General features: G+C 46.1%; 1 protein-coding gene across 1 annotated transcript in view; it reads left to right on the top strand.

Moving 5' to 3' along the window:
* ADCY9 (adenylate cyclase 9) overlaps positions 1-26,376 on the top strand; it is a 114,726-nt gene that overhangs the window by 64,290 nt on the left and 24,060 nt on the right. Inside the window, 4 exon segments of the mRNA XM_032461074.1 lie at positions 8,619-8,809; positions 20,585-20,689; positions 21,608-21,825; positions 25,769-25,871. Of these exon segments, the coding sequence (XP_032316965.1) occupies positions 8,619-8,809; positions 20,585-20,689; positions 21,608-21,825; positions 25,769-25,871 (617 nt within the window).

Raw genomic sequence — 26,376 nt, 5'->3', positions numbered from 1 at the left:
AACCTGGATGGCACAGGGGACCTCTTTCTCTTAGCCTGGTGGGTTTTCAGCCTATTTTCCCTTGTGGTTTCTATGTCTAAAATATTTTGTAATGAATTCAAAACTCCATGCTTATTTTAAACATTAAAAAAAAGTAGGAAAAATATCCAATATAGAAAGTGGATGTTTTCCATAATCCTATTGCCCTGTTAATATTGTGGTGTATTTCTGTGGGTTTTTTCCTTCATTTTTTTTCAGTTTTATTGAGGTATAATTGACAAATAAAATTGTTAGGTATTTAAAATGGACATTGTAGCTTGATGTACATATACATTGTGAAAGGGTTCCCCCGTCTAGTTGATTAACACAACCCTCACCTTGCATATTTATCTTTGTGTGTGTGTGTGTGTGTGTGAGAGAGAGAGAGAGAGAGAGAGAGAAGAGAGAGAGAGAGAGAGAGAGAGAGAGAGAACATCTAAGTTCTGTTCTCTTAGCAGATTTCAGTTATATAATACAGCATTACCAGCTGTAGTCACCACACTTCACGTTAGATCCTTGGGCTGTGTGTCCGTGTCTGCAGTGTGGCCTAGTGTTATTCAGAACAACACCTTGTTTCCTTCCCATGATGTTAGCTGTCCTTCATGCCTCCTCTTCTCCAAGCATTCGGCTGTGTGGTTTGGGGCAGCACCTCTTGGGGCCAGGACCTGCTTGCTGGGGTATCTGCAGCCTCCCTTCCGGGGTGTCTGAACCCCAGGCCTTCGACGTGCATCTGCCTCTCCTTTGGGGTCTGTAGCGGAGCCCACTCTCCACCCTGAGACCCAGGGACTTGTAAAGACTCATCCACCACGTTCTTGTGAATGAGGGGCTGTTGAGTGCAGCCCCAGGGCACTTTTTTATGTCATTCCCATGTCTGCGTGTTGATGTGCCCCGGACAAGAGTCCTCTTCGCATATGTGGGCCCTCGCTACTCACTGCCTTAGTTTCACTTTCAGTTTTATGCTTGTGTGAGAGTCTTCCACATGGTTGTGATTTTCTTTGAGGCATGAATTACAGCCACACACCCATGCAGTGGGAGAGCGAGTCACCCAGCCAGGGACCCCCTGAGTAGGGATGGCCCCATCCCCACTCCTCCTCTGGTTAGCCGAGGAGAAGGTTATTAGGAACACACCACACAAACACAGCTTGGATTCTTCTAAAAAGAAAGACTGCTTCCAGTGCTGAAATGAAATTAGAGAAACTGGAAATTTTGAAGATGCTGCTTCTTGACCAGAAAGTAGAGGTTTTGGGTTTCTCAGTTCTAAGGCTCGAGTAAGTCTGTCTATGGGAACAAGAAAACACAGTTTGGGAAACTGTGTCTGTCAGTGTTCCAGCCAGTATGCAAAACACTCATCAAAAGAGAGCAAACTTAATGTGCCCTGAAGACGGGTTGACTTGAAAAGTGAGGAAATTCTCAGCAGGCATGTGACTGTGCTGGAAATGTGATTGGGAGCAAGCCAGAGCCTGGATAAACATTTCCATGAAGGAACAGGTGGTGAAGGCCCCAGCGTGGTTACTCCCAGGAAAGCCTAGTCAGGAATGGTAAGAATTGTGTCTTTTTTTTTTTTTTTTTTTTTTTTGCATAATGTGAAGTTTCCGGGTGAGGCAGGGTGAGCTGCCTTTCTTCCCAGCTGAAGATGCTCACAGGAAGTGTCGCGCGGGTGGAGCTGCCCCACATCAGAAGAAGATGCCTTTGTAGAGGAGAGGTGGGCAGGGGAGAGCCCTGCCATCTGTGTGTGGTGGCCATGAGGCAGCCTTGCCACATGGTGTGGTGAACCCTTGTCATTGGGGGCAGTCAATCTAGGAGGAGAGCCTGGGTGTCAGCCCAGCTCCTCCGGACCAGCCTGCAGCAGTGAGTGCTGCAAATTTGATGGTTCTTGGAGATAACTTGTGAAGGTCAGGCTTTTGTTTTGTTTTCTTTTGTTTAATCTCTCCCAGACTTCTGAACTCTTGCCATGTTGAATTTTTAGTTCTTCAAGGTTATTTAGCCTTATTTTTTATTTATATGTTTTTCCATCCCCGCTCTACCATGTTATCTATTTCTAGGCCTTTGTTTTGAATATTTTTCTCTTACCTGCCACTGCCCACTCTTTTCTTTACCTTGAATTCCCAAGGATAGTGTATTTCTTACTGACTTTATTTCTCCTCTGAATCTCAGAACTGTTGCATCTTGACATTTACGTACTTTTGTTTCTTTTTTTAAACAGCCTTATAAAGGTATAATTAACACACTGTAGAGTTCACGCCACCAAAGTGTACAAGTCAGTGATTTTTAGAGTATTCACAGAGTTGTGCAGCCAGCATTACAGTCTGATTTTAGAATATTTTCGTTACCCCCAAAAGGAAGCCTGTACCTTTACAGTTGCTCCCCATCCCTCAATCCCCAAACCTCTGGCAATCACTAATCTAGTTTCTGTCTCTATGGATTTGCCTGTTCTGGACATTTCCCATCAGTGGAACTATATACTATGTAGCCTTTTGTGGCTGGCTTCTTTCAGTTAGCATCCTGTAGCTTTATTTCTATGTTTAATGTATTCTGTCCCCCCCCCCTTTTTTTGGTTTTATTTTTCAATTATTTAGCTGCCACCTATTCCCAGATTTTAAATTGAGTCTTTCATTTATCTTCTTTCTAGAATCTGTTTTCCATTGTCTGTGTCCTGTACTTAAATCTGCAACTCTTAAAAATTAATTATTAATTTTTAAACTATTGGTTTAACTATTAAGTTAAAATTAACTATTATTTCTGGGTTCTCCAGGGAAAAGATTACAGTCTGACTCCTCCTGTAACTGCTCCAGCTGTAACCCAACATGCTCTCTTGTGTCTGACAGGCCGTCCTGTATTACTACTTGGTGAATGACAATTTATTTATTTAGTCTCTCTCAGTTCCCGACACCTCTCCTTCTAGCTCTCTTGTTTCATAGCCTCCTGTGATTATTTAAGCTCTGTTTTATACAGTATTCCAAGATAGTTGTCACAGACCTTCGTTGTCCTTTTGTTTTCTAAAACTCACCATAAAAATGATTATGCCGCTTCTGGACATCCTGTCAGCACAGACTTGACTTCATATAATTCTCTTTTCATCACTTACTTATTGTCCTCACATTTGCTGCCATCTTTCCAATTCTGCAACCTAATTTTTTATGGCATTACTTCATGCCCTTCCTCAGTTTACTCTGAGTTACTCCTGAGTGTTTCTGAAGAGTCTCTAAGGAGAAGCATTAACTCGTGTAATCCTCACAACAGCCCAATGAAATGATGTCGTTATCAGGTGCCTGAGATTTCCATTTTATGGACCGTTTTGTAATCCGAAGTCGAGTTTTCAGGTCACAGTTTTCATCTGCACTCAGTTTCCAACACTGGAGCACTCCTTTCTCCTGTCCGTGTCTTTCAACACTTAGCCCACGTCCTAACCATCAGTAAGGACTCAGCAAGTATTTCATTTGCTGGATAAATGAATGTGTGTATGAGGAAATGAATGAATGGGGTCATTAGTACCTGGGAGACTGTTTCCATGATCAGCCCAATGCTGTCATTCAGAGAACTCATTTTGTAGCTCTTTGAAGGCCCGTGGTAGTAAACCCTGATTCAGGAGCTTTTTAGAGGTGGGAGGGGTGGTCTTTGAAGGTGGTGACACTGGACTTTCCTGTGTCGGTTCTCAGCAACACAGCATTGAGCAGGGGAGCGCTTACTAATGCCAAATGGGAAAGTTCAAAAGAAGACGGCTCACGGGGACGTGGTCACTAGGTGGCTGCCCGGTCACTCACCTTTGGCCGTGATGGCAGCACATTTACCTGTGACCGCAGAGTAGAAGCTGGTGCAGAGGGCACCCACCGCAGGAGTGGGCTGGGGGACAGGACTTAGTCTGGACTAAGTTTTAGTCCAGAGCAGGCTAAGCAGGCATGGTGCCCACCTTGTTTCTTTCGCCTGCTTAGGTAAATCGTCTCGTTTTTTATTGTTTGGGACTTCATTGTTTAAAAAGAGGTTAAGTTTCACCAACATCCATTTGCCGCTGGAACTTGCGGTTTATTGTCAAGTGTTGGGACAACCAGGACGATTGAGTCCTTGTGAGGAATTGTTTCATGTGGGAGTATAAAGGACATAGGCCCATCCGGAGTGTTTTGATGTTAACAGGGTGGAAAATGGTTATCTTTTTCGCACCAAAACTCTTGGTCGTCTTAAGCAGAAGCAATAGATCATTATGAAATATGTATACTTATAATCTTGTAGCCCCTGGTTTGTAGATTAAAATTAAGAGCACTTTTAATCTTTATTTTCCTTATTGACTGACTGCATTTTAGTTTAAATCATCCTCATTGCTACTTGGCCTTTACAGACCTAGTTATGAGGAAGAATACATTACAAAGTGAAGTAAAATTGTAGAATGTTTGTGAACTAGCCCACACTGATTCATTGTTTCAAACCATTAGTGATGCAAGCTTCTAGGAGTTTGCTGTGTCACGCTACTAACTCCCAAGGTCGTGCCTCCAAACATTCTTTCCTTGGTGGTTTTTCTCCTCTTTGTTGCACTGGCAGTCAGGTCCTTGGTTCTTGGACTGAGGACATTGCACTCCAAAGCAAGAGTCCTGCAGAAAAAGACCACAATAAAGAGGCCAGGATAGTCTTTCTTTTCCAAAATGGACTTTGGCACTCACTCAGGTTACTCTCAGTTCACCAAAACTAAACATGAATTGTGTACAGGGCATGCTTTTTGTCCTCAAAGAATTGATGATATACTTAAGATTGTTAACCACGTCAGTCTCCCGGGCACATGCAGCCTCAGACAACGCCTCTGCCAGATAGGAGTGCGTGGGAAACATCTCCTTCACTTCTCTGGCTGCTGTAAAATTAAGCTAATAAAAGGCATCAGTGCTGGTGAGATTTCAAGTCAATTACCAGGAAAGCATATAAGAAATCTTAGTAATTGTTCTCTTGTTTACACTAGGCTTAACAAAATAAATAATTTAGCTGCCTTATTTTGACCTTCTGCTCTAAAAGAGCCATTCTAACGAACTTGGACCCCAGGGTCCATGTGTGTGGTTAATCATTAAATCCTTATCTCTTATGACCTCTCTTGACTGAAGACTTTAAAGGGGCTAGGACCCGGTCACCCGGCCCTGATACATTCCCTGGGACAGCTCATATCCAGCAGTGAAGCCCTGACTTTATCATGTTGATATCACTCCAGTTTTGGCAAATGTTTCACTTTACATTTAGCTTTCCATATTGAATCATACATTAAAAGTTGCTTAACTTGTTCACTGATTTTGCTTGCCATGGACACATCTGTGCGTTTGCCCTTTGGACCACTAGCATTGTTGTGTTAATAATACAGGTTGGTCATGAGGGGCACCCTAAAGGAAAATTCAAATTAGGAACAAATTCAAGGCAGTTACTGATTTAACAGTTCTGCAAATGCTTTTGTACATTGAAGGAGCTTACCCAGTGATAAGCAGGTCAGTCACCCACACTGGTAATAATAGCCAACGTTACTGAGTTTTTGCTATGTGCCTGGCACCCTTTCATGTGTATTAATCATTTAATCTCACATCAGCCCTTTGGGGTGAGTCCTCTTGTTAGCAAGATGCAGAGCGATGAAGGACCTCACTCCATCACTCTTTTGGGAGGGGCATAGCCTGAATCTGAGGGCTCCTCCCCTGGGCCACATGCAGTCACCCATCAGTCACACCTGCTGGGGAAGCATTGCCTGTCTCTCCTGCATTTGGGGAGAGTAGGTTTCTGTCCCCACCATTATTTCCCAATTCCTTTGTCCCTTGACTCCCTGACCGCCCACTTGTGGTGGCCTTCCCTCAGCCTCGGGCCTGCTCACTCCTTCTCCCCACCCTGTTTTCCCCAGCTTGGAGCCTCCTGGAGCTGGTCTGCCTGGCAACCTGCACGGACTCCAGCTCCTCTCTGGCTGCTCCAGCCACACGGAGCTCGTCTTCATCCCTCAGCTCTGCCTGCCAAAGGCTCCCTTTATGGGGCTTGTTCACCAACTGTTCTGGTAACACCCATGGCCTGATGACAGCTGCCCCAGTTCCTGGTCCCATTGGCTTTCACTGCGCAGGCCTCGCTTCATTTTCTTGTGCTCAGTTTGGAGGGGCCTTCATCCAGGAGGCCTTCCCTGACCCCTGAGTCTTTGTGAGATGCCACCCTCCTGTGCTTCCTGGTCCTGGCATCTTGGCACAGCTCCCTGCCACTGCGATCTGCCTTAAGGAAGTGGCCCCATACAGGCAGAGTCACAGCTGCTGTGTTCACACTTGCCTCCCACCGCAGCAGTGCATAGTAAGCAGGAGGCACTTAATAAATGTTTGACCACTGAACAGCAACTCGGAAGTCACAACTCACAGCGGCAGCGACAAACCTTGGGGAGGTACCCCCCAAGGCAGGCGTCAGGGCTCGTGCTGCAGAGCCAGCGCCCTGCTCCGCATTCTGGGCGGCGGCTGTGTCCCCGCGTCGAGGACCAGCTGCAGTGTCGTGCTCTGCGGGTCTACAGGCTCCGCTTTGCCTCTGCTTTACTTGTCACACCTCCAGGAAGGGTCTCCTTCACCTGCTCTTGCCAGACCGGAGCCACATGGGGAAGGGATAAGCGGTCCCCTGACCAATAACCCTTCCTGGTGTGGGTGAGCTGACTGAGGGCAGGACTGGGGCGCAGAGCCTCGTGCAGGGCGCGCTTTTCTGGGTTCAGGACGAGTCACAGCACAATAGGACTCCTCACTTAAGCTGCAGCTCCTCACCCCCTGCAATCAAAAAACGTGTCCTTCCTCCTAGTCCCCAAGGCCACCCCTGCTGTGGGCTCTTCTCCCCATCCGCTGCCACACCTGGGAGCCATAGAGGGGCTGTTGCAGCAGCTCCAGGGATGAGGCCTCGCCACACACGGGCTTTGTGAAGCCAGAAATGAGCCCTTGCAGCTCAGACAGGTTGGAAACAGGGCTTTTCTCTCATTAGCCCACAGAGCTTGTATTTTCCGACCCTTCCAGGGTGAAACCGCAAAATCAGTTCAACGGTGTCTGTAACAGAGTTTGAGAAATTCATGCAAAGGTGCCTTTCCACCTTCCTTTGTATTCCAGTTCCTGTTTCCCTTTCAGGTTTATACATGTAGTTAGTCATGGCTGTGATTGGTCCTATATACAAAAATTGTTCATTTTTGTTGGGGAAAAATACCTGGAAGTTCAGGACCTTAGTTAAGAGTGAGCATTTAACAGTCTCCTTTGAGGTCAGTTAGCATCTAAAATTATTCATCTGGGTCTTTGGATTCCCACCTGTGACTTGGCTGCACTCCTGGGTGTCTCTGGGTATCCCAGGCCCATGCCAAATTCTCAGAAGAGTTGACTTAAAAACATATGCCGTACAGTATTTTTATGAGGAGGGAGAGAGAGGAAGAAAGATAAAGCGATGAAACGTGGTTTAATTATAAAATGATGAAGAGTTCGTAATTAAGTAGTCCCAGGGTTATTTGCTTAATTAATTTTAGAACATTTATTAAATGTGTACTGAGTGCAGGAAACTGAGTATGGATTCAGCAGTGTGGACACATATCACCTCTTCATGAGTCTTCTTCCGTGATGACTTTTCTTTACCACCGTCTGCTGCAGCTTCAACTCTTTCAGTTGGGAACCCTGCTTTGTTCTGATTTTATTCTCAGCACACATCAGGCCTAAGATGAATGTTTATTGGATAGATTACATTGTCACTCCCTTTCATAAATTCGCAGTCTCGTTAAATTCCAGTTAAGGACTAACAGTGGATTTCTTTAAATAAGGTTTGCTTCTTTTTCAGAAATTCCTTGAGTTCCATCTGGAAAAGCTGCTCCTTGTTACTCTCCCAGCAGGTAGTTCTGCAAACCAGAGAGGGACCAGCCTGCCTGCTGCAGCTACTTAGCAGTGTAGCTTACACAGTGATTTCAGCCTTTAATGGGTCTTGTAAAGTTGGAGGTTAATTGTCCATTTAACCAACTTTTTTTTTTTAACTTAATGGGGATTTTATGAGAGAGTAATATTCACGTAGACTGCAGCTTGACACAAACTGAATGTTGCTGCTATGCGTGTTTGGATCCAGCAGGAAATAGATTCTTGAGAAATCGGAATTGAGTGAGGGCTTAGTTACCCCTCTGGCTGCACGTTACGGTCTCCCTTTTCATGGCAGTTTGCAACCCCTGACGCAGGGAAAACGGTCTGTACTCTAGGTCACCCTCACACCCAGACTGACCACTATGAATGTAGGTGACTGGTATTGACAGATGGAAACAAACCCAAGTAAGATAGAGCATCCACTGTCAGTCGGCACAGCTGCCTTCACCAGGAGGCCATGTGACCCTTTCAAAGAGGAACTTTGTGATGCTCCTTCTAGCCCCAGAAGATGAACTGTGCAGCCATCATTCAGGGGAAACGTAACGTGAATACGTGGTGGGTCTGGGAGGCAGACATCCCCCTAAGGCTGCACGTCTCTGCAGAGGTCATGGGGGCAGAGTAGTAAAATACAGCCTGTTCACATTTTCACTTTACTCTCAACTTTCCAGGAGCGTGTCCTGCATAGAGAGCAAGACTGAGCTGCATTTCGACCATCGCTGGTGTCCACCTGTGCTGACTGTAATTTTTAATCCATAGGTTTGAAGACATACCTGATAGCGGGTCAGAGAGCGAAGGAGTCTCATTGCAGCTGTTCAGAGGCCTTGCTTTCTGGCTTTGAGGTCATTGACGGCTCGCGGGTGTCCTCAGGCCCTAGGGGACAGGGGACAGCATCGCCAGGGAGTGTCAGTGACTTGGCGCAGACTGTCAAAACCTTTGATAACCTTAAGGTTAGTTTTTTTTTTTTTTCTCCTACTTCTTAAACTTGATATTAATTCTGCAGTAGAACATGTGAAATAATAAACAGCCTTCGGGTCTGTGGCAGACGACTCAGAATGGTCTTCCATTTGGTTTTTACGATTTTTAAGTTTAGTATAAAGTTGGCAGCATTTTGCATTTTTAATATCTTTGCTTTTTTTTTTTTTTGACATATTGTGCACCTGCGTTTTCCGTTCACACTGCATAAAGCTGCTTTGCACTCAAGTTTCTGTTTTCTTTTTCTGCAACCTGTGATGTCTTTGGGGACTTCTGAAAGCTAATGGTAAATGATAATAGTAAAGCTGGTTCTCCTTACATCTTGCTTCTGGGGCTGGTGTGGGTCTTATTTCCGACACCACTTTCTCAAGTACTCCTACGTCTCTTGAAATCCAGTGTTTCATGATTATGTTAAATTTTGTTGGTATGGGTGAATCTTGTGATGTAGCTCATTGGAAGAGTGTGTGCGGGCTTGCCAAGAGTATGACAGTATTTGATTACCAGAACAGAGATCTCCTGGTGGCCGTCTAACTCTACCCATTTCTGTCATAATCAACTACTGAGGAGTTAACATGATTGACCTTGGGCATGTGAAATCACTCTAGTTTATGAGTTGTTCCTCAGTTTTCACATTTGATTCAGTTCCCTCACTGGTACCTCTTGTTTATAGTTTAAATATTTGCCATTTCCATTTTTTTAAGAAAATAGAGACAGTTAAAAATTCTACTTCACTGTTTTGTGCTCTCAAATGGCACAATGATATATTGGTCAGGATGATGGTCCGTTAATACGTCTTTGATCCAGTATGTCCCTGCTTACCCACATTTATGAACAGATATGAAACTCGCTGTATTGGCACTTCAGCTTAAGGCATCCTCATGTGGCGCTTGGCTGGAGGGTCCAGTTTACTTCACGGTGTCGGACTCCGTGATACCCCACATCTGGGTACTGGGTGCTGTTACTGCGTCCAGGTTTACAGACAGCACACATGTATCGTTCCCATCATGTGCTCTGTTCATTTAGTGCAGGGTTTCCCAACCTTGGCACCATCAACACTTTGGGCCAGATAGCTCCTGATAGCGGATGCCATCCTATGCACTGTGGGATATTGAGCAGCATCCCTGGCCCCACCGACTAGATGCCAGTCATGTCCAGTCCCCTCACTGTAACAACCAAGAAGGTCTCCAGACCTGGCCCAGGGTCCCCTGGTGGTTGAGGGCGGGGGTGCTAAAATCACCCCTGTTGAGGGTAGGGTATTAGACCCTGCCCTTCCCCGTACTCTCTGGCACATGTGACAGGGTGAATATAGATAAAATTCCCTCAGTGCCCACACTGTCTGGAGATGACCTCTGCTCGGGCTGCCGCGGAGCATGGGCTGGGGAAAGCCGAGTGGGGAGGGGAACGGAAGCAGGGCTTCCAAATATGCCTCATTAGTTGGGCAGAAATTGTTTCTTTGGGCTTCCAACTAACTGAGCAGTATTTAAGTAGAGAAATAGGGCTCAAAGCCAAAAATAAGTGCTTTGCTGTGTTTGTCTGCCATCCTAGATGGCGTGTGTGTTTCTCTCCATTGGGGCGTGCGCCCTTGCTGACCTCACCGTCACACGCCTGCAGTGTTAGCGACAGGAGTTCTGGGCTAAATCGCCTTAAGATTTTTCTCTCCACCCCCACCCCCGGCCCTGAAAGAACATTTCTTGTTCTAGTTATAAATCTGTTTATACATTTGTTCATGATCTGGTTGGGCAAAAACTATTTAGCATATTCTGTTGCCATGTATAAATTTTCCAAATAGTCATGGAAAGCTTTCTGAAAATCTTGTGATCTGTTAAGTTGACCGTGTTTACCAAAGGGGATTTGCACCAAAAAACCAAAAACCAAAAAACCACGGATCTCTTTGCCCCTTGCAGAAGGGAAAAAGGAGTTGGATCTTGAAGTGTAATTGCTGGGGTGTGTGGATGGCGCTGTGGGGGATCATAAGACATCTGGGATGAGGGACATCCTGGAAGAGGGGTTACTGGTATTCGTGGTTGGAGTAGGAGGAGCCTGAGGGGATAGCAGGCTGGGTCTCCATGCCCACCAGGCTTTGCTGCTGGGGAGAGGGGGGACCCTCCTCATTACCCTGCTTCTCAGCCCCGCTTCCTGGGCAAGGATGGGGTGAGGGCAGGCATTTGCAAGAGCTGCGAGTAGTAAGCCCCAGGTAACCAAGTGAGTCGTTAGGAAATATCCCCCTCAACTTGAAAGGCAGAAAACTGAAGTCTGCTTTAAAGATTATGTGGATTATAATCCAACATATAAGACCTTCCTTCAAGTAAGAGTTTTTGAATAATACAAAAGTAAAACACCAGTCACCTGCTCAGAGTTCCCTGGGTGGGTTTCTCCAGTGAACGCTAGTGCCTCATGTGCGTCCTTGGATCGTTGCCTCAAGTTGTCTGCACTACCGTGAGCTTTTCTCATCAGCCGGAATCAGAGACTAGTTCCTCCTCATTCTTTCCCAGGATCTGTTGACTCTTCCTGTCAACAGACTTCTTTCCCTTTGTTGCTGCTGCAGCGCCATCCAGAGAGTTAGCTCCCCTGGGGATTTCTGTCACCCCACAGCTCCCTCCTCCCCCTGCCCAGCGCCGGAAACCCTGCCCAGTTGAAGAGGCCTGGTTTAAGGAGAGTTTCCCTAAGTAGGTTCCCTTGAGCAGTTGTGTCTCAGGATGGAAATAGGTGTCAAGTATGGAACTCATGGTCTGTGGCCAAGTAAATGTGGGTTAAACAACACTGAAAGGGTTTCCTTACTGCAGGACTTCTCAGAGCCGTTAGCATGCTAATATGCATGCTTTGGTCTCCAGAGGAGAAAGTGGTCTGAAGCATTCTCTGGCCTCTTAGATCTCAGATTTCTTTCTTCAAGCTGCACACTTTGGGGCAGTGCTTGTATAGTGGAAGGAGTTTTGTAAACGAGCAAAAGGGCTCCTGTGCCTTCGATGCAGAGTCAAACTCTGACAGCAAGCGTTCCCTCCAAGTCAGGGTTTATTACAGGGCTCTGAGCAAGGGAGTGGGAGACAAGGCTCAGACCCACTCCGACTCGGTCTGTGAGGTGGCGGGGGGTGGGAGTGGCTCTAAAGCGGGAAGAGCGTAAAGCTAAGGTTAAGCATCTTGTCGAGACATTTCTGTGACTTTTCTTAATTGTGATTTCAGGGGTCAGGATGCCTCTGGTTTACGGTTCTCAGGCCAGGTGGCCTGGCTCCGGGGTCTGTTAGCTCATCTTGCCCTTGAGAAACAACCTGAGTCTGTACCTTGCCGGTGATATCTAAACAGCGGGTTTAGGACATTAACATGGTATTGACAGCAGCAGCCGGAGTGATCTGACTGGTGGACGAGTGTTCAGTTAGCACAGGATTGAGGTCAGAGGGGCCCAGAAAGGGAGTAACATTTTGGATAGAGAGATTAATGATAAACTGGGCAGGGGAACTCGGTTTCAGTTTCATAGAAGAACCAAGGAATTTGAGGAAAGCTGTTCCGTAAATTCTCTTTGAGAGAATCCACGCGTGTCTTGGTCCTGCAGCTCCTCTCACCTGCGATGTGGTCGCTTCCCTTTTCCCATAAGCTCCCCTCTTCTGTTCACAGCTCAGCTTCCTTTCAGTTTCCTATGACCCTTCTAGCTAAATATAGCCATCTTCCCTCTTCTAAATTCTCAGTTCATTTAGTCTATACCACTTGCTTATAATGTATACAGTCTTAGGTATTTGCCTATTTCTGATGCACCTTCCTGTGAGCTCTTTGAATGTGGGGCCATGTGTTGCATAACTTAAATGTTTCCCGAGTGTCCAGAACAGTGCCTGGCATGTAGTAGATAATGACGACCTTCTTGTGGCTTTAGTTTTTAACTTTTTAATGACACACAGAGAGACGGAGCTCTGCAGAGCTAGACTGAGGGCTGAACCGGAAGCCCGGGCAGCACTAAGCAGAACCAAGGTGATGCCCATGAAGCACTTGTTTCCACTCCTGGCACAGGCATCCTGTGTGTCTGTAAGTCATTGCCCACTTCACAGCTGGAGACTTGCCACCTGGCGTTTCATAAGGTAATCTGAGTACTGCAATGACCTGCCAAGAAACAGCAGTGATGGCAAAGGACAAGGGCTTTGGTCCTGAGGTCATAGGTCAGAGGGAACGCTTCACACCCAAGCCTTGGCTTCTTGAGTGACTGGTGTGAGAGTTCCTCACCAGGAGGGTCCTGGAGCCACATAATTGGTGGGAGAGGGGGTCCCACCGAAACAGTGGCTCTCAGCTCTCTGGGCTGAGCAGGCAAAGGTTCCAAGGATTTGGGGTGAGGAGTCAAGAAGGGACCTAGGGAAGGGACAAGGACTCGCCCCATCAGTGTCACGGAAGGTGGCTTTGGTGCCTTGGAAAGGGATGGAACTTAAAATCAAGGCCCCACCTCAAAGCCTTGGCTTTGGGATTGAACACATCATTTCTCTAAGCCATGGGGAGGTGGCAACCACAGGCAGTTTCGCAGGGCTGTTGGGGGGATTAGCTGAAGCCATGCCCGTGAATGCTGGATTTGGAGAAGCTCAGCTAACCCTGGGACACATGGTGGTCCACTGCACTTAGAGAGATGTGTGCTGACCCCGAGGTGGCAATGAGGAGCCAGAGACATTGTTTTGATTTGTCCACGAGGAGTCCTAACCCCCCTGGGAAGGTCCCTGTTTGTCCTGGGCTGGGGAGGGGGTCCTTCAGTTGTGGCTGATCGTTGCTGTAACCACGTACATGTGCAGCGTCGGCCTGTCGAGTGTGGCCTCAGCCCTGTCCTGGTGTCTGCTGCGTATTTATCATGAGGGCTGTGGGTGATGGATGGATGGAGACTGCATGTGCCAGTGAAAATGGCCAGGCTGCCATCTTCGAGAAGAACAAAGAAATGGAAACCCAAGATGTGGATGGTGTTCTCTCACATCCATCCTAATCAGTGGGCCACGTGCACTGTGACAGCATCTCAGTGCATCTCTGAAAGACCTCACTGCTTGGCTGGTCTTTGTGAGTTTACCGCAATCTATTATTGAGAAGCCGGCTTATATGCTCATGGGGTGTTTTTGCCTGTTTACAGCCGGTAATGAGGTTAATGATGTGGATTTGCCCACATGGGGGCAATTCAAAGAGGACCTATCCTGTCTCAAAAGGGTTATGCTTTCCTTTGAGGTAACTAGCCCCGGGACCATCCTTCTGTGACAGTCGCCATGGCTTTTTAAATGACTAAGAAAATGATCACTTCTTTTGTCTGCTTATTATTTGTGTATAAAATCATTGTGAACAGCTCTGTGTGTGTGTATAGTTTAGACATTAAATGTTTATAATATCTAGTGGTCTAAAGTGATAGTGGTGATGGTTGCACAATTCTGTGAATATCTTAAAAACTACTGAATTACACACTTTAGGTAGCGAATTGCATGGTGTGTGAATTATAGCTCCACAAAGCTGCTGTAAACATAAGTAAATAGTATTCTGAATGCTGGTTCTGAAATGTGGATGTAAAGTACATTTTTAAAAAGAGCTTTTCAGGTTTTATCTGTATTTTCAGTCATGTGTGTGTTTCCTTTGATTAGGAGAAAGCACATCACATATAAATTGATAACTCTTCCTCATAGGAGAATTCCAGCTAATAGACATAGAAGAAGTGAGGGAAGGAAAATCACCATTTGTACATCACAAGTGAGAGCCAGCAGTGAGTTCTGACATTAGTAGGTAAAAGTTAAGGAGAAACAGGACCTCTACATGGCCTCCAAGCATCCTCTCCCAGATACTGATTCATTTTAAAGGGAAGAATAGTAACTCGACAGTGGAAAACCCAGCAGGGCCCACCTTCACCAAATGATGGTGCCTAGCGTCACGATGAATGAGACAGAGGTATTGTGTACTCCCCCCACTCCCTCCCCTGCCATGTTATGTGCTGAGAAGAGCGAGTCACCTCTTTGGGAGTCTTCCCTCAAATCCTAAACCTCAGTCAGTTCATGAGAAAACTTTAGACAAGTCCAGATTCAAGGACAGTTTACAAAATACCTGACCAGGACACTTCAAAAGTGACAGGGTCAAGTCCTGAACATACAGAAAAGACAAAAAGTCTAATTTGAAAAGATACATGCACCCCAGTACGTACAGCACTATTTACAGTAGCCAAGACATGGAAGCACCCTAAATGCCTATTGACAGATGACTGGATAAAGAAGATGTGGCATATATATACTATGGAATATTACTCAGCCATAAAACAGAATGAAATAATGCCATTTGCAGCAACATGGATGGACCTAGAGATTGTCATACAAAGTAAAACAAGTCAGACAGTGAAAGACAAATATCATATAATACCACTTATGTGTGGAATCTGAAAAAGTGACACAGATGAATTTCTTTGCAAAATAGAAACAGACTCACAGACATAGAAAACAAGTTTATGGTAACCAAAGGGGAAAGGGAGGGAGGAGGGATAAATTAGGAGTTTGGGATTAGCAGATGCACACTGCACCACTGTGTATAAAATAGATAAACAACAGAATCCTACACAAGGAACTGTATTCAATGTCTTGTAATAGCCTATAATGGAAAAGAATCTGAAAAAGAATATATATATATTCTTTGTATATATTATGCATGTATGTATAACTGAATCATTTTGCTGTACACCAGAAACTAACACAACATTGTAAATCAGCCATACTTTATTTAAAAACCAAAACGACCAAAGTGAAGGGTCATTGAAAACAAGGGAAGACAGAGGACCTGTCCCAGACTGGAGGAGATTAAGGAGGCACAGTGACTGAATGTAGTGTGGGGTCCCAGAACAGAAGAAGGACATCTGAATGAAGTTTGCGGTTTGGTAAATAGTACCATGCCCGTGTTAATTTCTTGGTTTTGTAACTATACCACAGTTAATATAAGATGCTAACATTAGGGGAGGCTGGAGGTGGACATATGAGAACTCTCTGAACTGTCTATCCCACTCTCTTTAAGTCTAAAATTGTTTCAGTACCAACATTTTACTGTATGTATATTAAAATGTTTTATGTTTACATTGTTTTTATGTTATATAGTATAAATATCCTTGTTATCTTTATGTTACATGTTACATATGCATTGAAATGGAAAGATAAGTCCAGCCCATTCAGTTGGCATCATCAGATAGTGAAGTATTGCACATAAAGGAAATTTCCCCTAATACCAAGTGTTTTCTGCCTTTGACTTCCTGGTAGAATATTGTCACTCTTCTCGCCTTACCGGCCCCGGGGTCGAGTTGTTTAGAGCTCGGGAGTCTGAGCTGGGTGCTGTGGTCCTCCACCTCGTGGCTTGGAGACCTCATGCCTGGTTTTCACGGGTGTGTGTTTTCTCTGCTGCTTTGCTTCCAGTGTTCTTGGGCTGTCTGCTCTCTGTTCTCATAGCTCCTGGGGACACCTTTCTTTTTCTGTAATAATGATTCCTTCTGTTTTCCTTGAATATGTTGCTTCTGCTCTTCTCTAGGATTCTCTTAGCAGAAATCATCTGTTTGGGAGTACACATGCCCGGGCCTGGGCCGCTAGCTCAAGGAGGGTGGCTGGCCCACCCGCGGCATGTCGCAGCCTCTGCCCCACGCGGCGGGTGGTCCCTGTTCACTTAGAGAGGTCCCGTGCATGGTTGGGGGCCAGGGCGCTGCTGCCTGTGCTGAAACGTCCCTCTGTCATTTTCTACCTGTGACTCTGGGCAGGTCCCTTCTCTCTCTGCCTCACTTCCCGCCTGTGTCAAATAGGCTAATCATCGTGTCCGCTTCCTGGGAGCTCCTGAGGGCTGAACAAACACAGACAGAAAGCTTAGAACCCAGGACTGGCCTCAGTAAGTTGTCCTTGCTGCTGCCGCGCGCCCCTGTCTGCCATGCGCAACCTGAGCCTTGAGTTTGGGCAGCAAGGGATGCTTGTCCTGGCTCAGAGGCCCGCTTGCTAGGTAGTCACGCTCAGCAGGCGACACAGGCAGATCCGGGACCTGTCTAATGTTGCTTCCTCCTCATTTCTCAGAAAAGAGGTTTCCCTGCTCCCTCCCTCAACAGTTAGGAAAAAGGACAGCTGTTGACTTAGAGATCATTTATCTTGTGAAGAGAAATAGCCTTGAAGAGAAAACCATGTTATAGCTCTGTGCCATGTATTCTGAGCAGAATGTAGGGTGCGTGTGTTGAAACGTGTTAAAAACAAATGCAGATGCACCCAAACGTGTTAGAGAAATAGTCCTAATCTTCCCTCCAGAGCGCACATCCACACTGGGGGAAGGAGCAAGGGTCATCTGGGAAAATGCAGAGTTTACTCGGGGCGCTCTCAGGGGCTCTGGGATTTCCCAGGCAACAGCCAGCACACTCCTTGGCCCGTAGAGCCCTCCACTTCAGGGACCTTAGCTGGTCTCAGTGAAGTGTCCCATGGTGCCACTTAAAGGAGCCGGAGGTGGTCATACTGCTTGGGGCACTTCAGGGTCCCGAGGCAGAGGAGAGCTCAGCGCCAGGATTACTCCTGTGTCGTCTTTGCACTGGGAAAGGAGGCCAGCGGGAGATGGCATGGTGGTCAGGGGCCAGGAGCCCTGCGGTCTGACCCCTGCTGTTGACAATCACTTCTGCCCCCCAGCGTCGTTATGAGGATTAAAGGAGATCAGGGGCATGAGACTGCAGACATGGTGGTTAAGGACCTGATACCCTTCGTTGGCACGTCCTTAGCACAGAGGTGTTTCCCAGTCATGGCAGCTGGCATCATTAGAACAGTGACTTTGACCCGCCGTGCCCGCAGCGAGGCTGCCCTGCAAGTCAGTTGCTCAGACATGTCCCCCAGAGTCCCCAGAGTCTGATTCCCCTCTTCCCGGTGAGAGCTGCTCAGGGTCGGAGATGCCGGCAGCTGCTCAGGGGGAGAGACAGACCCTCAGTGTGTTGGCAGACATTTCACAGAGGTATCTTCATGCTGGGCAAGAACCAGTTTAGCCCGATTAAAGTGAGGCTAGAAAATAGTTGAAGGAGAATTGCTGTGGGGACTGGGAGGGGGAACAAACCCACCCACCATCGCTTGGCGGGGCCCTCCTGGTGCACACAGGGGCTCCCACCGCAGATCGGGGACTGTCAAGGTATAAGAATGTCCCCATCAGGGCAGACGAATTTCTCTAAGGTTTTTGTTTCATTTGCTTTAAAGTTATAATCAGTACAGGTTCCCCCTCAAGAGGAAAAGTAGCCGAGGAAGAGACAGACAGTAGAGAGCCACGTCTTCCCAGTACAATGAAATGATCCGGATCCCTGGGGCTGCCCCTCCACAGCTGGCAGCCCCTCCACCCCCTGGGCCCCACTCCCTGGACGAAGCTGCTGTGGGTACACAGAGGGGGTGCAGTGTTCAGGTCCTGCTCTACTGCTTGATACAGGCCCTCCCTGAGCACAGTCTCCTGGGCTTTTAATAGCATCTGGGCTCCGACAGCATCTGTCTGTGCCTTTGCGCCCTGGGGTTCTTTTGCTGGCAGCCCTGCGAGACCTCACCTCCGCATTAGATCATTTTCTCCCAGCAGGATACAGGCCACGTAGCCTGTTTGCCAAAAGGATGTAGCTTTAAGCTGCCCGTCTGTGAAGAACACTGCCCCAGGCCCCAACCCCTTTGTAACCGAGACCTTCAGAGAGGGAGTGCAGCGTCTGAGTGGTATGGCCTCGACTCCTGTCCAGGGAATCCTTTGCAGGGGGTTGTGTCCCCTGGTGTCCAATAGGTTTGGTAGTCACTTTTGCACATTTGTGGCTCTAAATGCATAAAACACTGTACATATTTAAAGCCAGGGCACCATGAGGAATTCCTAAGAAGCTGATGGCCTGTTGTTGATCCCTTTTCTCGGGACAGGGGTAGGGTGTCACTCCTTATGCATGAAATTGGATGTTTTGTCATGTAAGAGGATCATTGGCCCCACTGGCGACGTGTTTTGAAGTTTAACTGAGTCAATACCAAGACGTGCTTTAAAATAATTTTATTGTATGTTATTGACAATTAGAACATGTTGCCTCTGTTAATGCCAATTTTTAAAGAGCTACGAGCAGATTTTACCCAGATACGACTCCGGGCTCAGACGCGACGCTCGCTGATTGGCCAGCGATTTTGGTGTGGGTGTTTTCACTTTTTGAACGAATACGAGTGCTCACATTTCACATGTGCGTTGCATGAGATTCCCAAATTGCACAACTCTTTAGAGCTTTTATTTCTTTTATGTAATGCAGTGCAGGCCTGAGATCTAACTTGGGATGTGACCTGGGTTATATCCTTGCCCTCAGGCACTAAGTGACGTTTATTTAAAATTTCTGAAGTGATATCTAGCCTTTTACAACGTAGTCCAATGATTAACAATTCTTATGCTAGGAAATTGTTTCTGAGGCCTCATGAGCCTCTCCTTCTGCAGTTGGTCTTCTCCCCTGGATGCCGTCGGTTGCTGTCTCATTGACAGTTACTACTTTCCTGGCTCACATTAATAACAGGAGTACATTTATTAAGGATGCACTGTGTGCTGGGGACGATGCTCGGCTGTCTACGTGTGTGCCCCTTACATCCTTACGTGTCTTCCAGAACAGCGTTACCACTCTCACACGTGAGAGAACTGACATAAGTGATTTGAACAGGACTCTCCAAACTAGTGAGAAATCGAGGAGGGATTTGAACCCTGGTTTGTGAGAAATGAAAGCCTTGCCCTTTCTGCTATACCTGTCAGTATTTTATTTTTAATTGAAGCATAGTTGCTTTATAATATATAAATGTATGGTAATATATAAATATATATAATATATAATATAATATATAAATATATAAATATTATATTATATATAAACATATAGATGTACAGTATAGTGACTGACAATTTGAAATGTTATAGTTCCTGTAGATATTGGCTTCATTCCCTGTGTTGTACTGTCAGTATCGAGTCTTGCCTGGTCTTTTCTAGGTCAGCTAATTCCTGCAAACGTCTAAGAATCGCTAGGTTTGTAAGCAAGTCCTTCTGATGGTCCTGCCTGTTTTATAAGAACAGGTCACCTTCCCAGAGAGCTCCAGAACCTTGGCTTAGTGTTAGAGTATGTGTTAGTGGCTGGTTTTTTTGCTTGACAACAACTTTATGGAGAGATAATTCACATACCATAATTTACCCTCTGAAGAGTGTATATAATTCGGTGGTTTTTAGTAGGTTCTCAAGATTGTACAACCATCACCATGGTTAGATTCAGAACATTTTCATCACCCCCAAAAGAAACCCCATACCTGTTAGTCACTCCTCATTCCCTTATCTCCCTCACCCCTGGCAACCACTAATCTCCTTTCCATCTCTGTGATTTTGCCTTTTCTGGATGTTTTATACAGATGGAATCACAGAGTATGTGGCCTTTTGTGTCTGGCTTCTTTCACGGAGCGGGGTTTAAAGGTTCATCCATGTTGTTGCATGTGACAGTGCCTCACTCCTTTTGACAGCTGAGTGAAACAACATTCTGTGGATGTACCCATTGTATTGATTTATTCATTCACTGATGGACATTTGAGTTGTTTCTGCTTTTTGACTATTAGGGCACATTCACATTCAGATCTCTGTGCGGTTATGTTTCCATTTTCACGGTGCCGGTTTGTTTTTGACTCATCCCGAGGGGATCAGTAAGCCTCCCGTTTGGTTGGACTGTTCTGTGTGGCAGCAAATTGCAACAGCAGCGGACTGGCTGCAATCACGTGGTGAGGCCGTGTTTTCTGAGTGAGTTCCTGTGATCTGTGTTTTTCTCGTAGACCTGCCCTTCATGTGGAATCACTTTTGCTCCCACGTCAGAGGCTGGCGCGGAAGGCGGGGCGGTCCAGAACGGCTGCCAGGAGGAGCAGAAGAACAGCGCCAAGGTACCCGGGCTTGGCAGTCGTCCCTGTCGGTGCCCGTCCTGCTGCCCCCATCCGAGGCGACATTCCTGTCCCGTCAGCCTCTCAGTTCTGAGGGGCAGCCCTCTGGGTGGCACCATTCCATACCTTCTAGTCCTCTGGGCTTTGAACAGACTGAGAGAGAGCAGGGTGGATGCTAACCTGGTTGGGCCTCCCAGGCGGGTGAGATGAGTCAGGGAAGGTCTGTGGGTCCAGAAGCTGGACCCAAGGGGTACTAGGATGTGGACATGGAAAGAGAAGAGGGGACCCTTAGGATGGGAGGAGGGGTGTGGGTTAGGGCTGGTGGCCAGGGCAGTGTAGAGAGGGCTCACCTGGAACCAGAACCCAGCCTGGAGGGGAGATCAGAGTAAAGATGGAACACAGAAGTCTTCAGGCAAGCTTCTGAAGGCTGACTCTCCAGGGAGGTTTGAATCCATCATCTTGCACCCTGGCGTGGGCTGCCCACGGACTTGCAGGGTGCAGACTTAGTCTGCATCACTCACAGCCAGTCACCCCTTCTTAAGCTGCAGCCCTTACAGCTCTGGATTTCCTTTCCCTGGATCCACGCTTGCACCTCCCTTGAGCCCCCCAGTCCCCGGAACACGGGTTCTCTGGTCATTAAACTCCAAGAGCCTCAGCTCTTCCTCAGTCTCCCCAGCCTCCTTATTGGCAATTCCTAAGAAGCTCCTTTCCTGGTCCCTGGAGGCCTGGGAGGTGCATTTTGAGGAGCTGGGGGATAGGGGAGAAGCAAGCGGATGGTGGAGAGGCTGAGCGCTGGGACTAGAGCAGAGATTAGAAGGTGTGGGCTGAGTTGTGCGGTGCAGCCTGATGGGCTTCACCGGGTGGAGTCAGGTCGGAGCTTCAGCCCACGCGTCTGCTCCCCCGTGTCTCATCCTGTTGCAGGCTTCCGGAGGGCCCAGCTCCAAGACACAGAATGGACTGCTCAGTCCTCCCCCCGAGGAGAAGCTCACCAACAGCCAGACCTCCCTGTGTGAGATCTTGCAGGAGAAGGGAAGGTGGGCAGGCGTGAGCTTGGACCAGTCGGCTCTCCTTCCGCTGAGATTCAAGAACATTCGGGAGAAAACAGATGCCCACTTTGTGGACGTCATCAAGGAGGACAGGTGAGAGCGTGGCCCTCGCACTGCAGTGAGGACGTGCGGGGGTGGGGGGGCTCCCGCCTGTCCTGAGTCGCCTCACCTCCCACGCCCTCCATCGTCCATGTGTTGCTATATTTAATGTCATTAGAAACGTGCAGAAAAGTTGTGTGAATAATACAAAGAATTCCTTTTATACCCTTTGCCCAATTTGCCAACTTTTAACATTTTGACATTTGTTTTACTCTCTTCTCTCTCCCTCTTTCTCTCTCTCTGAAATTTTTTTCTGAACCATTTTTCGGTAAGTTGGATACATCATGCTCTCTACTCCTTAAAACTCTATTTCCTGAAAACAAGGAAGTTCTTCTATATAATCATAGTTACCAAATTCAGGAAGCTTAACGTTGATGAGATGTTTGATCCAGACTACAGTCCACATTCTAGTTTTGTCGGCTGGTCCCACATGTCCCTGATAACACTTCCTCTCCCTCTGGTCCAGGACCCAGTCAAGGATCGCATGCTGCCTCATGGGGTTCTCCTGCCTCTTGAGTCGTCCTAAATCAGGGGCAGTTCTCAGCCTTTCTTTATCTTTCATGACATTGACACTTTTGAGAAATGCCCAGTTTTCTTATAAAACATTCCTGAAGCTGGATTTGTGTGACATTTCCTCATGACTTCATCAAGGCTGTGTGTCTGTCCAGATCCCACAAAACTGATGCGTCTTCTCAGGCACCAGATCCAGAGGCACATGGTGCCTGTTTGTCCTTCATCAGGGATGGTGACTTTGATCAACCAGGCGAGTGTTGCTGACTTCTCCAATCTGTAGTCACTGCTTCTCCCTGTGACCAGTAAGCAGTCTATGGGAAGATACTTTAAGATTGTGTAAATATCCCATTCCTCATCAGACTTCCCTAGGTTTTTTCTCCATTGATGATTCTTGCCTGAAACAGTCTTTACTATTTTTGTCAAAATGGCTGTTTTCCTGCTTCAGCACTGACTGTGTATTTATCATTGGGCACCTGGCATCCCCTAGTAAAGAAGAGCCCCTCCCCATTTATTATATTATCTATCCGTCTGTGGCTATATGAGTCCATCAATTCTCAGAGTCCTGTTTTACTTAACAGAATATAATCTATCACTGTCCTCATTACAGTTTGATGCCCTAGTTGTCCCAAATCTGGCCATTGGGGGGCCCCCCTTCAGGCTGGCTCCTGTGTCCTTTTGACATGGCTCCATCTTTGTTTTCAGCGATTTCTTACTTCCCATCACAACAGGATATTCCAGGCTCATTTTATATCCTCCCTGCCCCAGCTAAGGAATCAGCTGTTCCTCCAAAGAGCCTTGGCACCTTTTAGTCAAGAATGGTATTTAGGCATGTTAGTTATTAATGTCTGCTTTAATGTCATTGTGGTCAAAGACATACACTATGTGATTTCAGTCATTTTACATTTATTGAGACTTGTTCTGTGGCCTCACATGTGGTCTGTTTTGGTAAACATACTATGTGCACTTGAAAAGAATGCATATTCTGCATTCTCAGAATGTTGTGATCCATAAACCTCATTTAGGTCCAGGCAGTTGGCAGTCGTGTTCAGATCATCTGTCTCTTTACTTACTTTTTTTGTCTATTGTTCTATCAGTTATTGAGATAGGGATGTTAAAATCTCCAGCTATGGTTGTGGAACTGTCTACGTCTCTCTAGTCATGACAATTTTTCTTTCAGGTGTTTTGAAACTCTTTTTTATGTACATACACATTTATGAGTATTACATATTCCAGGTGAATTAATCCTTTTATCATTTTGAAACGTCCCTCTTGGTGCTTAATAATTCTCTGTCTTGAAGACTGCTTTATCTTGTATTAATATAGTCACTCTAGCCTTCTTATTCTCACTGTTTGCATGTGATGTTATTTCCCATTTAAAAAAATTCTAACCTGGGTCTTTATATTTGAAATACATCTCTTGTGGGTCTTGGTTTTTAAATCATTCTGATAATCTCTGCCTTTTAATTATATTTTAATATATTTATTTGCTTTTTAGTCATACGTTTTTGCATTATTTTGTTTTTAGTGGTTGTTCTAGGCATCCTTATATTTTTATAGTCTTCTTATAGCTAATATTGTATCATCTCACTTTGAATGTAGAAACTTTATAACTGTATAGATCCATTACTCTCTTCTAATTCCTTACACTGTAGTTGTCACATATATCACATCTACTTACATTATAAATCCCAACTTCTAATTCCAACCTGTCAGTAATCTCAGGTCGATCTCTATTGATTACTTTTCTGTTGAGGATGGATCGTGTTTCCCTGTTTCTTTGTATGTCTAGTAATTTTGGATTATGTTATGCACATTGTTGCATTGATGCTTAGAAACTCTGGATTCTGTTATATTCCTTTGAAGAGTATTGATTTTTTTTGTTTGTTTCAGCAGACAGTAAACTTATCTGAACCTAAACACCAAACTGTCTCTCCTGAGGTGGGTAGCAGTTGTTCTTTCAGCCCTAATCAGGCTGCTTGGAATCTGCATGCACATGTGTATTTCAAGGGTCAGCCAAAGATTCAAGCAGAGCTTATATGCAGATTTTGGGGCTCCCCTTCTCTGGTTCTCTCCCTCTGGGATATCCAGCCTCATTTTCCATTTGGAGGCATGCCAAACTCTATTTTCTTGTTTCCAAACTATTAAGACTATAGCTTTTCTATCTGAGTTTTAGCCATCCTACACATGGTACTGACTAATCACTCTCTTGAGGCAAAAATGAAAAAAAAGAACAAAACATGAGAAATTCAGCTTGTTCTAAGTGTAGCTATCCTCCATTTTCTTACGACTTTGGTCTATTGCCAGTGCCTTCTGGGAGTAGTTTTTATATTTTATCCAGAGTTTATAGTTATCTGAGAGAGGATTGGTCCCAACAGGAACTAATCTTTGTTCCCAGGGGAAACCTCCTGATGTTAATCTTGGTGAGCAACACAGCTGATAGCTGTGTGGATCCTGCTACTTGACTGTAAAAATGAGGCCATTGCATGCCCTCCGTATAGCTGCTTTGTTGTTTTTCCCTTTGTCCACACTTCCTCAGCGGAAGGGAGGATAGACAGAATTTTCTCTCTTCTGAGAATGAGAATCTAGTAAGGTACTGAACACTTAACATGAAAAGAGAGTCTCCACTTTGCTGCAGGGAAAGGAGGGAGTATAAGTACCCTGAACCCTACTGTGTGTCTACAGGCTCATGACAGGCCCTTTACATATCTCATCTGATTTACTTCCAGTAGTTACTGTGTGAGGGAGAGAGATGCCATCCCACAGCTAGATTTACCTTCTGCAATCATGTTAACATTCACTTACATTTGTAGTAATTTTCTGCAGTATAAGAAGAATACGACTATTTGCTAGCAGTCCATAAAAGAACGGATGAGTCATGTAAAGCAGGTTTGATTTCTCTGCCATTAAAATCATTGAGCATTATCATTTTTCAAGTTTCACACGCAATCTGCATATATGACAATAGCACCAAAATTATACCAACTATAAACACAATTTTGTGATAACAACCTGTTAGCATTGACAGGGGTAATTACTGTCAGTTCTCCAAGTGACAGGACAGCCGGTTCTGAATTATGTTTGCAAGGAAGCCTACAAATCAACATAAGAACCCTCCGTACAGGGATTGCTGGTCCTCGAGAACAAAAATGCTGCCACCTTCTTCTAATTCTGGGTGTTATATTTGTGGTGAATGGGCACTCTTCAGTGGGGGTGAAACCTAAGATGTGATTATGTTTAGAAGCAGAAAGGACTTTCCAGAGATGTGTTCTAAAAGGAGCAGTCGAGCGATGTCTATTATGTAGTGACGTTTAGTACAGCTTTTGTGACATGCTTCACAGATGGCATTCAGGTAACTGATTTTCTGATAAAATAAATACAATGATTGTGCTGCACACTGGTTGACTGCATTTATTGTCTCTTCTAGCCTGATGAAAGATTATTTTTTTAAGCCACCTATTAATCAGTTCAGCTTGAACTTCCTGGATCAGGAGCTAGAGAGAGCCTACAGGACCAGCTACCAGGCAGAGGTGCGTGTCTCCTTGTAATTTCACTGAAGATGGGCATCATCCTCACTGAGTAGTTGCGGTTAGTCTTGTGCTGTGGCGGCCCTTCTGTTTTCCTGAGTGACGGGAAGATGAAGCCTCATTTGGTTTGCCGCAGTCTATAAGCCCCAAATTGCACCTGTCTGTGAATTTATCTCCACGAGGGAGAAAACCCCGTCTTTCTACAACAACCCTGTCCGTTTCCTCTGCAGTGGGTACCTCCCCAGGCCTCCTGGAAGCCTAGCGCGGAGGGGCTGCTCCAGCCACCCCCGTTCTCTGTTCTCTTTCTGTCCTCACCATTGGGCCGCGAGCTCCCCAAGGGCGCTGTTCCATGGCTGCCCCACACCCGGTGCGGAGCCAGGCCCAGAGCAGGCTCTTGCTGTCCCTGTTACCAGTTACTTGCTGCTACTCCAATCCCCGCCTGCTGCTTCTGTCATGAAGCCAGCTTTTACCCACCCTGAACCTGGGACCCAGCGTTCAGTGGAAGCTT

This window comes from Camelus ferus, chromosome 18 (genome assembly GCF_009834535.1).
Source record: "Camelus ferus isolate YT-003-E chromosome 18, BCGSAC_Cfer_1.0, whole genome shotgun sequence".
Taxonomy (NCBI): domain Eukaryota; kingdom Metazoa; phylum Chordata; class Mammalia; order Artiodactyla; family Camelidae; genus Camelus; species Camelus ferus.
Note: the sequence above shows the minus strand (reverse complement) of the source record. Positions and strands in the feature narration are given on the sequence as shown.